At 63.6% G+C, this 10933-nt stretch overlaps 2 protein-coding genes across 4 annotated transcripts; both read left to right on the forward strand.

The window, feature by feature from the left end:
• Positions 1-520: 520 nt before the first annotated feature.
• On the forward strand, positions 521-7410 carry ZNF628 (zinc finger protein 628). Its single transcript, XM_028095114.2, has 2 exons — positions 521-601; positions 4226-7410. Exon 2 carries the CDS (start codon positions 4231-4233, stop codon positions 7348-7350), a length of 3120 nt encoding a protein of 1039 aa, XP_027950915.1. The 5' UTR covers positions 521-601; positions 4226-4230; the 3' UTR covers positions 7351-7410.
• A 671-nt stretch (positions 7411-8081) lies between these two features.
• Positions 8082-10661, forward strand: NAT14 (N-acetyltransferase 14 (putative)). 3 transcript variants are annotated; one of them, XM_028095087.2, is made up of 3 exons: positions 8082-8183; positions 8685-8801; positions 9565-10661. In XM_028095087.2, the coding sequence occupies exons 2-3, from the start codon at positions 8730-8732 to the stop codon at positions 10111-10113; spliced, it is 621 nt and encodes a 206-aa protein (XP_027950888.1). In that variant the 5' UTR covers positions 8082-8183; positions 8685-8729; the 3' UTR covers positions 10114-10661. The 3 variants fall into 3 exon arrangements, with proteins under 3 accessions (XP_027950888.1, XP_027950887.1, XP_027950886.1); XM_028095086.2 differs by lacking the exon at positions 8082-8183 and adding an exon at positions 8190-8323; XM_028095085.2 differs by lacking the exon at positions 8082-8183 and adding an exon at positions 8190-8293.
• Positions 10662-10933: the final 272 nt, after the last annotated feature.

The raw sequence follows: 10933 nt of genomic DNA on the forward strand, positions 1-10933 counted from the left end.
GGGACCTCTGGGGGGCAGGAAGCTTCGCGGGCCTCAGTTTCCCCGATGGGGAAATTAGGAGACCAGGGCCTGGGCGTGGGGCCCAGGCCAGGAAGGCCCACGCCCCTGGTTGGCTAGGCCGTTCGGAAACCGCGCTGCTGCAGAGGGATTTTATGACAGAGAGGGAGAATCGACAGTCGAAAGGGGGAACAAGCCACCCACCCCAGGTACACGACTGGCTTTCCCTGGCCTTGTGCTGACTTCCGCTACCGCCAAAACGACCAGGCAGCCGGAGGTCGGGGAAGAACTACAACTCCCACGATGCCGTGCGCCGCGTACGCCGGGGAACGAGCGACCGCCGCAGGCCAACGGGAGGGGCGGGGCGGGGCCTCGGCGCACGTGGCGTCGTGACGCGCCAACGGCGACGTCGGGGTTTGTGTGCGCAAGAGGCGACCGATAAAGGTTGGGTGCCTCGCGCCGGGGGCTGTTGGGAGGGAGCGCGCCCCCGCCCCCCTCCCAGGCCCCCACTCCTGTCCCGCCGCTGCCGGGGCCCCGTCTTCCCGTCGGCCCCCGCGGGAAGGCCCTAGGTCTCCCCCGCTCATTCCCCCGGTCGGGGCCGCAGGTGAGAGACCGGAGGGGTGGGGGGAGGGACCGGAGGGCGGAGACGTTGGGGAAACGGCGAGCGTGAAACCGGAAGGGATGCCTTAAAGGGAAGGGCGCTACTTCACCTCCGACTTTTGTCCGCTAGGCCGGCTCCGCCCTCTTAAAGGGCAAGGGGCTGCTTTTGGAGCGTTGGGTGAGGTTCTGTAGTTGCCCGCAGCTTCCCGCTTTTTATCCTCTAAGGATGGGTTATCTTGTGAAAGGTCACGGACAGTGTCCCAGACATCGAAGGAATAGCTTCTGAGTCCTGGTGGCTTCCAAGACTCCACTAGCTTAGCTCAACAAAGGTGGACATTGGTGTGCGGTGGGAGAAGCCTCTTAAAGGGGAAGTCGGGTCTGATGGAAGGGTGTGGTCCGGCCTTTCGAAGGGGATGCTCTTCATTGGGCAAGATGGGCCCGGCTCTTGCAGGGGGCGGACGCCTCTTGTTTAAGGCATGCTCGGTCTTCCGAAAGGCACGGGCAGCTTTTCTTAAAAGGACTTCCCTACATTTTAAAGAGGATGCTCATCTTATTAAAGGGAATCTTTATAGCCTGTCCAAAGGAGGTGCCCGGCCTTTTTTCATTCAGAATATGTTTTCTCAGTGCTCGCTCTGTGCCAGACGTTGTTTTAGGCGCTGGAGCGCGACAGTGAATAAGATGCCACTAAATTTAGTGGGTAGAGGGCTAGGGATGCTGCTAAACACCCCATAGTACTCGGGACAGGCCCCTCGGCGCTGGTCAGCCCCACATCTCAACAGTGCTGAGGTTGGGACACCCTGATCAGAAGCAGGTTAGGAGGTGATAAGTACTATAGAGAACGGGGAGTGTTGGAAGGGGTTGCAAATTGAGGTCTGGTGCAGGGAATGTCTCCCCGAGGTGAAATGTCAGCAAGCACACTGGCAGGAAGGGGGGGGGGGGTCCCTGGCAGGGGCCTGTGTGAGGCTCCAGGTGGTGACTGGATGGTGTGAGAGTCAGAGAGGCTAGCCGGAGGTCAGGGAGGGGAGGAAGCCATGGCATGGGGAGTCTGTAGGCTCCTGTAAGAGATTTGTCTTCTCTGAAATGGGAGCTGTAGAGGCCTTTGGCAAGTTCCGCGCAGCCTCTGTGTTGGGCGCATCCTGGGGGGTAGGAGGAGTAGGGGTGGAAACATGGAGATCTGTTTTAGGAGGCTGTTGCAGCTGCCCAGGAGGAAGGCCCTGGACAAAGGTGGCAATGGGGGCCTCAGGAGAGAAGTGGCCAGATTCTGGATATGTTCCTTCTGAGACAGGAGAACCTGCTGGATTGGGCATAGGTGCTGAGAGAAAGAGGCGACACCTGAGGAAGGACCGAGCAGTTTTCAGGGATGGAGACTGTGGGTGAAGAAGGGAGCAAGCAGGAGTGAAAAAAACCCCACCAAGTTAGATTTGGGGCATGTTAAATTTGAGTTGTCTGTTAAGCATCCATATGGCATACTGTAGCAGGGGGTTAGAGTTCAAAGGAGAGGGTGTCAAATAGAGATACATTTTGGAGTCATCCCACTTATAGACTGAAATCCTGAGAGTGAGTGGGGGTTCCCTGGGAGAGAGTGTGGATGAGGAAGAGGACCAAGGGTCGGCAGAGCCCTGGGCTCTCCTAAATTCACAAGTCGGAGATGAAAAGGAACCAGTGCCCCAAGGTGAGGAGAATGGCTTAAGGAGGGAGGGACCCTTGGGGATTGAACAGAGACCATGCAATTTAGTACCAGGGAGGCCAGGAGTAGAGTCAGGGGGAGGATCTGAGTGATGGGGTTTGGGATGGGAAAAAGCATGTATTTTTTTAATTTGAGAGAAAGAGAGAGAGAAGGTGACTCCCCGCTGAGCAGAGAGCCCGACGTGGGGCTTGATCACAGGACCCTGAGATCATGACTGGAGCTGAAGGCAGACGCTTAACCAACTGAGCCACCCAGGTGCCCCAGGAAAAAGCATGTATTGACAGCACTTTGAGTTGCTTTGCTGCAAAGGGGGTGGAGAGACATAAGGCCATAGCTGGGGGGGGGGGGGGCGGGATGAAAGGTTTTGCTGTTTGTTTTTTTTTAAGATGGGAGATGCAGCTTGTGGGTACACTGAAATAGTCCAGGAGATAAAGAAAAGTTGTAGGTGGGAAGTCAGAGTCCATGGGCTGAGGCAGGCAAGGGGGAGGGGTAGTATAGGAATTCTCAGCCTCAGCACTACTGGTGTTTTGGACTGGATCATTCTGTGCTGTGGAGGGTTGTCCTGTGCACTGTAGAGTGTCGAGCAGCATCCCTGGTCTCCCCTCACTAGATGCCAGGAGCACTAGCCCCTCCAGTTGACAACTGGACAGTCCCACAATTGCCAGATGTCCCCTGGGATGTGAGAGTTGATTGCTTTCGTTGAGAATCACTGCTACAGTAGTTAGAACATGGGAATGTTCTCTTCTGATTGCTTTTCTGTTCTCAGTGACAAGATCAATGGCAGGGTCACCTGCTAAGGGGAGGAGGGGAAAGGAGAGAGGTTTGAGGGGAACAGAAATATGTCCAGTACCACCTGTTGAGTGGGGGTGTGTGTGCGGTGAATGGACTAGAGAAGTGCAGTGTGAGCAGTGCAGGGAACTTTGAGATGCATGGGTGTGAGTGCAAAGGGAGACTGAATCCAAGGGCGCCTGGCTGGCTCAGTCGGTAGAGCGCAACTCTTGATCACGGAGTTGTGAGTTCAAGCCCCACATTGGGCGTGGAGATTACTTAAAAAATAAAATCTTGGGGCGCCTGGCTGGCACAGTCGGTTGAGTAGCCGACTCTTGGTTTCAGCTCAGGTCGTGATCTCAGGGTCATGAGATGGAGCCCCGCATCAGGCCCCATGCTCAGCGCGGACTCTGCTTGAGATTCTCTCTCCCTCTCCCTCTGCCCCTCCTGCTTGTGCTCTCTCTCTCAAATAAATAAATATATCTTTAAAAATTAAAATAAAATCTTAAAATTAAAAATTAAAAAAAAAAGGGGGGGGGAGACTGTAGCCAGGCAGGAAGTGAGGATGTGGATGGGGTGGAGGGTGCAGTGCTATAATGGGTCTGGTGGAGGTTAGGGATCTCTGATTAATACACAAGAGGGAGTAGGCAAGCAGGATGTGGGGGGGGGGGTGGAGAGTGGAATGCACACAGGGCTTTAGTTATAGCGGCAATGGGAGCTGGTGTTGAGGCAGGATGGAAGATGAGACTTTAGAGGGAGAAGGGTCCAGGATCAGAAGCCAGGGTGCTAGAGAGACCCCCAGCCTTCTTCCAGGGCGGTACCTATCTGTAGAGGGAAGGAGCTTAGTCCTGAGGGAAGTGCTCGACCTCCTAAAGACCACGCACAGCCTTCTCAGACTTGTGTAGCCTCCTGGAGGGGATGGGCAGCATCTGTGGCTGGTGAGCACTCGTCCCAGTTTGCCAGAACTTTCTGTTTCAGCACCTAAAGCCTTGCATTGGGGCAGACCTGGACCACTGGGGGCCCTGATCCTAAGGGAGTCTCTCTATCCCGTGGGTGGAGGGGGGCTGGGGAGGTATCCTCTGCCTCTTCAAGGGCAAAGATGTATGTCCAGGTTGAGAAGGTGGGGTGTTTGGGTGAGCTCCTGCCTTCCCCTGACCCGGAATCCCCCGCCAGGTGTGATGGTCGGCTCCCACGCAGACATGGCGCCGGCCTCTACCACCGAGGGGCCTGGGGAGAAGCCCGGCCCCGCAGCCCCTGCCCCGACAGCCCAGTATGAGTGTGGGGAGTGCGGCAAGTCGTTCCGGTGGTCATCCCGGCTCCTCCACCACCAGCGCACGCACACGGGCGAGCGGCCCTACAAGTGCCCCGACTGCCCCAAGGCCTTCAAGGGCTCGTCCGCCCTGCTCTACCACCAGCGGGGCCACACGGGCGAGCGGCCCTACCAGTGCCCTGACTGCCCCAAGGCCTTCAAGCGCTCCTCGCTACTGCAGATACACCGCAGCGTGCACACGGGCCTGCGGGCCTTCACGTGCGGCCAGTGCGGCCTGGCCTTCAAGTGGTCCTCGCACTACCAGTACCACCTGCGGCAGCACACGGGCGAGCGGCCCTACCCGTGCCCCGACTGCCCCAAGGCCTTCAAGAACTCGTCCAGCCTGCGGCGCCACCGGCACGTGCACACGGGCGAGCGGCCCTACACCTGCGGCGTGTGCGGCAAGAGCTTCACGCAGAGCACCAACCTGCGGCAGCACCAGCGCGTGCACACGGGCGAGCGGCCCTTCCGCTGCCCGCTCTGCCCCAAGACCTTCACGCACTCGTCCAACCTGCTGCTGCACCAGCGCACGCACGGCGCCGCCGCCGCCGCCGCCGCCCCCGCCCCGCCGCAGCACGAGCCCAGCGCCAAGGTCTTGGTGTCGGACGCCTACCTGCACGCGCCCGCGCCGCCGCCGCCGCCGCCGCCCGCGCCCCCGCCCGTGGTGCCCGAGCTCTTCCTGGCCGCCGCGGAGACCACGGTGGAGCTGGTGTACCGCTGCGAGGGCTGCGAGTTGGGCTTCGGCAGCGAGGAGCTGCTCCTCGAGCACCAGCCCTGCCCCGGGCCCGAGGCAGCCACCCCGCCCCGGGACGGGCACGCCACCACGGCGCCCAAGGCGGACCCCGCCCCGCCGCCCTCCCAGTCCCCGCCGGCCCCGCCGCCGCAGCCCCCGCCGGCCGCCGCCGCCCCGGGCTTCGCCTGCCTCCCGTGCGGGAAGTCCTTCCGGACGGTGGCCGGCCTCTCTCGCCACCAGCACAACCACGGGGCGGCCGGCGGGCAGGCGTTCCGCTGTGGCAGCTGTGACGGCGCCTTCCCGCAGCTGGCCAGCCTCCTGGCGCACCAGCAGTGCCACGTGGAAGAGGCGGCGGCAGGGCGCCCGCCCCCGCAGGCGGAGGCCGCCGAGGTCACCTGTCCGCAGGAGCCCCTGGCCCCAGCAGCCCCCGCCCCGCCCGCGCCTGCGCCGGCTTGTGCCGAGCGGCCCTACAAATGCGCCGAGTGCGGCAAGGCCTTCAAGGGCTCCTCGGGGCTGCGCTACCACCTGCGGGACCACACGGGCGAGCGGCCCTACCAGTGCGGCGAGTGCGGCAAGGCCTTCAAGCGCTCGTCGCTGCTGGCCATCCACCAGCGCGTGCACACGGGCCTGCGGGCCTTCACGTGCGGCCAGTGCGGCCTCACCTTCAAGTGGTCCTCGCACTACCAGTACCACCTGCGGCTGCACTCGGGCGAGCGGCCCTACGCCTGCGGGGAGTGCGGCAAGGCCTTCCGGAACACGTCGTGCCTGCGGCGCCACCGGCACGTGCACACGGGCGAGCGCCCCCACGCCTGCGGCGTGTGCGGCAAGAGCTTCGCGCAGACCTCCAACCTGCGGCAGCACCAGCGCGTGCACACGGGCGAGCGGCCCTTCCGCTGCCCGCTCTGCCCCAAGACCTTCACGCACTCGTCCAACCTGCTGCTGCACCAGCGCACTCACTCGGCCGAGCGCCCCTTCGCCTGCCCGATCTGCGGCCGCAGCTTTGTCATGGCGGCCTACCTGCAGCGGCACCTGAGGACGCACGCCCCCGCCCCCACGGCTGCCTGCCCCGCAGCCCCCACCGCCGGCTCCCAGCCCCCTGCCCCGCTGGCTGCCGCGCCAGCCCCATCCGCCACCCAAGACGTCCACGTTCTCCCGCACCTCCAGGCCACGCTCTCCCTCGAGGTGGCAGGGGGCCCGACCCCGGCCCCGCCCCCAGGCCAGGCAGCCCCCAACTCCCAGACTTTTCTCCTGGTGCAGACCGCCCAGGGCCTCCAGCTTATCCCCAGCAGCGTCCAACCCCCTACGCCCCCGCCCCCACCGGCTCCCCCCAAGCTCATCCTACTACCCTCCTCCAGTACTGGTGCTGGGGGCAGCCGCGGAAGGCAGGGCCCACGGGCAGCAGGGAAATCTGGTCAGGGGCCTGGAGTAGTGTGGCTGCCAGGTCCTGGGGGACTGGGGGTTCAGGGAGGGGGCAACGCAGGGGCCAGCGGGGGAGGGCAGAGCCTCATTGTTCTACAGAATGTAGGGAGTGGGGAGGCAGGGGCACAGGAAGTGGGTGGGGTCCAGCTCCAGCCCCTCCGGCCAGCCCCCGAAGTGACCACTGTTCAGCTCCAGCCGGCCCAGGAGGTGACCACCGTCCAGCTCCAGCCGGCTCAGGAAGTGACCACCGTCCAGCTCCAGCCTGTGGCAGGCCAGCTGTCCAATCCCAGTGGGGGAGCTGTGACCACTGAGGCCCCCAATCTGCTGGTGGTTCAGAGTGGTACAGCTGAGGAGCTGCTGGCGGGTCCTGGCCCGGGGGAGCCAGGTGATGGTGAGGCCAGTACTGGTGTTGTCCAGGATGTGCTGTTTGAGACGCTGCAGACAGACGAGGGGTTGCAGAGCGTCCTGGTGCTGAGCGGGGCAGATGGGGAGCAGACCCAGCTGTGTGTGCAGGAGGTGGAGACCCTACCCCCTGGGCTGGCGGAGCCTCCTGCCCCAGGCCCACCGGGACAGAAACTGCTCATTATCCGCAGTGCGCCAGCCGCGGAACTGCTCGAGAATAGCAGCGGTGGGGGAGGCACTGCCACGCTGCAGCTACTGACCCCACCACCACCTGGCCAAGCCTCTGCCCCAGTGGGCATCACCACGGCTCCCCCCTCCCAGATGGTACAAGTGGTGCCCACTGGCGCTGCACCTGGAGGCATGACCCCGCAGGGCCTGCCCTCCATCCAGATTGTCCAGACTCTGCCCGCAGTCCAGCTGGTGCACACATTTTGAGTAGAACCACCGGGTTCTCTTCTGCCCGACACGGAGACCCGGACTCACTGCTTGGGCTGGGCTGGGGGGTGGGGGGAGGGGAGCTGCCGGCTGGGCTTGCTAATAAAGACCAGAATCTCCTCTCCCGTGTTTTGTTTTCTTGGGGGCGGCTGGGGTGGGGGGAATGTCATGGCCATAGCCACCGCTTGGGAGCTTGGAGTCTTGTATCTCTTGCTTCCTGGCTCTCAGGTGACTGACTTTGCGGTTTGGGGCCAGCCACTTCTCCTACGTGAGGTTCTGTTTATCCTTAAAAAAGGGCTACGGGGGTCACTGTAGTGGGGAGGAGCTGGGATCCAGAATCCTGGTTCTGCCACTTGTGCGCTCAGTCACCCCACCTCTCCCCGCATCTGAAAAATGGGTGGGTGGGAATCCTTATCCCGAAGGTGCCTGACAGAGAGCCCAGGTGGGTTGGGGTGGAGGTTCCTGGGGTCGGGAGTTTGGGAACTAGTGAGCCCAGGATACGGCCCCTCCCGCGAAGGCCCCCCAAGCCAATGAGAACTGATGCGCTCCCATCACCGCCCCCCACCCGCCTCTCAGCTTGCTTAGCAACCAGGGAAGGTCAGGAAGCGAACGTGCGCTTCTCCCCTGCGGCTCGGCTAAGGACCGTTCTGCCCCGCCCAGCCGTCCGCATCCCCTCCGGCCCCGCCCCGTCCCGCGTCGGCTGGCGTCTCCTCCCTCTACCCCAACCCTGGCGGGGTCGCTGCTCCTTGCTCCGGTCCCTCCCCGACCCGCGCCCGGAGTCCTGCCACCCGCCCACCCCAGCCAGGACGCTTGGCAACCGTTGCTAAGGCAGGGTGCGGACCCCGCCCCCCTCCGTGCGCGGTGCGACGTCACTTCCGCAGGCGACCCCTTCCCGACCCTGCTGCCCCCACACCTGGTGGAAGGATTGAAGCGACCTGCCGAGGTTCCTGCGGTGCCTGCTCCTGCGACGGGGGTCGGGGACGCCTGGGGGGCCGGGAGCGTGGTCCATGCCCTGGCTGTTGGGTGGGAGTTCCGCTGACTCCCCAGGGCAGCCCCGGAGCCTGGGAGGGAACCCCGGGTTGCACGGTGCTGGCGTCCGCAGGGGTTTTAGGGGGAACTCGCTGACCACCGCGGCGGGCGGAGCGGGGGGGTCCGGGAGATTTTAGAAAGGTCGCGGGTGGAGGGTGAATCCCGTCTTGCCTGGGACCTCGCTCGGGGGACCCGAGCGTTCCCGGTGTCCCCATCTGGACCATGCTGCTGCTGGTCCCCATGTCTGGGGCGCTGTGGGGACGAGAGGTGCCCTTCACTGACGCTGGCCTGCTTGTTTCCACCAGGTGCACTCCTGCTGCCTTCCGGGGCGCGGGAGCCTGGGGGCTGCCATGGCCCCCGGCCACCTGTCAGTGCGGGAGATGAGGGAAGACGAGAAACCCCTGGTGCTGGAGATGCTGAAGGTGAGAGCAGGCGGGACCACGTCGTGAGCGGCTCCAGCCACCTGCCTGAGCCAGCCCGGACTCCTGGAACCTGATCTTTTCCTCCTAACAGGCTTTCTGGCTCGGTCCCTTCTTTTCCTAGTGCCTTGTTCCTACCCCTAGGGTCAGGAAGGTTTTAGGGGCTCGTGGCTGGTTAGTCTTGACGGCGGGGTCGTGAGTTCAAGCCCCACTTTGGATGTAGAGATTACTAAAAATAAAAGTTTTAATAGCCGGAGGGCTGTGCGATGAGCGTGGCACCAGCTCCCTCCCTCCTCTGCAGACTTCAGCCCGCCCCCCTGCACCAGCCTCCTCCCCAGCACTCTTTCAGCAGAGCCCTTGGGCCGCAGCCTGGCGCTGCGTCTCCCCCGCCCCCCAGTGCCACCTCCTGGTGTCCAGAGCATGCGCCTACTCTGAACTGGGCCAGTCCTCTGTCCTGTTGTGGCGTCAGCCTTCCCTGCAGCTCCCCTGGATCGGGTGTGCGGCACAGCTCCTAATTCCCTCACTCGCTCACGGCCCAGTGTGCTGGACGTTTGCTTACTGGAGCCTAGAGCAGACTGGTCCTGTCCCCTGCCTGTTCCTTGGCCGCAAGCCCCATCACACCGCCTTCCCTTCTCCTCTGGGAGCTCCCACCTCTCCGCCCCTGCCTGGGCCCACCCCCTCCCCTCTCCCCGACGTCTGATGGCACGGGGGCCCTATGTGCTGGAAGGCCCAGGCCCCCGGCTCTGACGGCTCCTTCTGCCCGCAGGCTGGTGTGAAGGACACGGAGAACCGCGTGGCCCTCCACGCCCTGACCCGGCCGCCGGCCCTGCTCCTCCTCGCAGCAGCCAGCAGCGGCCTGCGCTTTGTCCTGGCCTCCTTCGCCCTGGCCCTCCTCCTGCCCGTGTTCCTGGCGGTGGCCGCCATGAAGCTGGGCCTGCGGGCCCGATGGGGCTCACTGCCTCCTCCAGGCGGCCTGGGGGGCCCCTGGGTGGCAGTGCGCAGCTCGGGTGACGTGTGTGGCGTCCTGGCCCTGGCCCCAGGCTCCAACGCTGGGGACGGCGCCCGGGTCACCCGCCTCTCCGTCTCTCGATGGCACCGCCGCCGAGGTGTGGGCAGGCGGTTGCTGGCCTTCGCCGAATCCCGGGCGCGGGCCTGGGCGGGAGGCATGGGGGAGCCCCGGGCCCGGCTTGTGGTCCCAGTGGCTGTGGCAGCATGGGGCGTGGCGGGGATGCTGGAGGGGTGTGGCTACCAGGCTGCGGGGAGCTGGGGCTGCATGGGCTACACCCTCGTGAGGGAGTTCAGCAAGGACCTGTGACTCCGGACCCTGGCAGGAGGGAGAGCACTTAAGTGAGCGACTACTGTATACGGGTTCTCCCTCTGGGAATCCCCAGCCTGCCTGGGGCCCGGAGGCAGGCCTGCAGAGGGCAAGACACCCCACTGCAGGCTGATGTCTGTCTGTAGTGTTTGAACTTTTCACAGAGGTCAACCTGTCCAGCTCCCCGCCCCAGATTTTGTCTGCACTGAGAAATCTCCTCAGTCTGTCTGCAAAGGTTGCACCGTTTGTGCTCCAGGCCTGAGCCCGGGAGAGAGATGTGGGGAGGAGGAGAGGGGGCCCAGCCCCATGGGTTAGGACTTAGGGCAGGGGCACCCCAAATGGGGACAAGGCCCTCTTGGGGATGGGGAGGGGTTTGATGACTGCTTGGAGGGGATGAGCAGAGCCTTTGCAGAGGAGGGTAGTCCGCCCAGAGAGAGGCCCTGGCAAGGGTGGGGTGGGCACAGGGCTGCCCACGCCAGGCCCCTCCCCGGAAGGTGGGCCAAGAGGGGCGGCCAGACCCATCTGGTTTTTTACACCCGATTGTTAATAAAGCCTGAAACTGCTGTGCGGCCGTCTCTCTCTCTCTCTCTCTCTCTCTCTCTCTCTCTCTCTCTCTCTGATGTCTTTTCCAGTCTGTCTCTGAGCCTCCCTCCCCCTTCTGTCTGGCTTTTCCTTCCATTAATTATTGCTGGGGGTGCTGGACAGGGAGAAGGGGAGGCAATGAGCTCACGGCAGCCCCGCTCCCTGCCAGCCCTCTGACTCACGCTCCCCATTACCGAATTTTTTCCACCTCACAGCTGCCTGGTGCAGAGTGGGGGGC

This window comes from Eumetopias jubatus, unplaced genomic scaffold (genome assembly GCF_037043125.1).
Source record: "Eumetopias jubatus isolate StellerSeaLion01/CBP00866 unplaced genomic scaffold, mEumJub1_p1.0 scaffold_10, whole genome shotgun sequence".
Lineage (NCBI taxonomy): Eukaryota > Metazoa > Chordata > Mammalia > Carnivora > Otariidae > Eumetopias > Eumetopias jubatus.

Excerpts from the sequence above, each read along its gene's own strand:
- ZNF628 (XM_028095114.2), top strand. The coding sequence starts at position 4,231 with ATGGTCGGCTCCCACGCAGACATGGCGCCGGCCTCTACCACCGAGGGG.
- NAT14 (XM_028095087.2), top strand. The coding sequence starts at position 8,730 with ATGGCCCCCGGCCACCTGTCAGTGCGGGAGATGAGGGAAGACGAGAAA. Across the intron at positions 8,802-9,564 it reads TGGTGCTGGAGATGCTGAAG|GCTGGTGTGAAGGACACGGA; the intron begins GTGAGAGCAGGC and ends TTCTGCCCGCAG.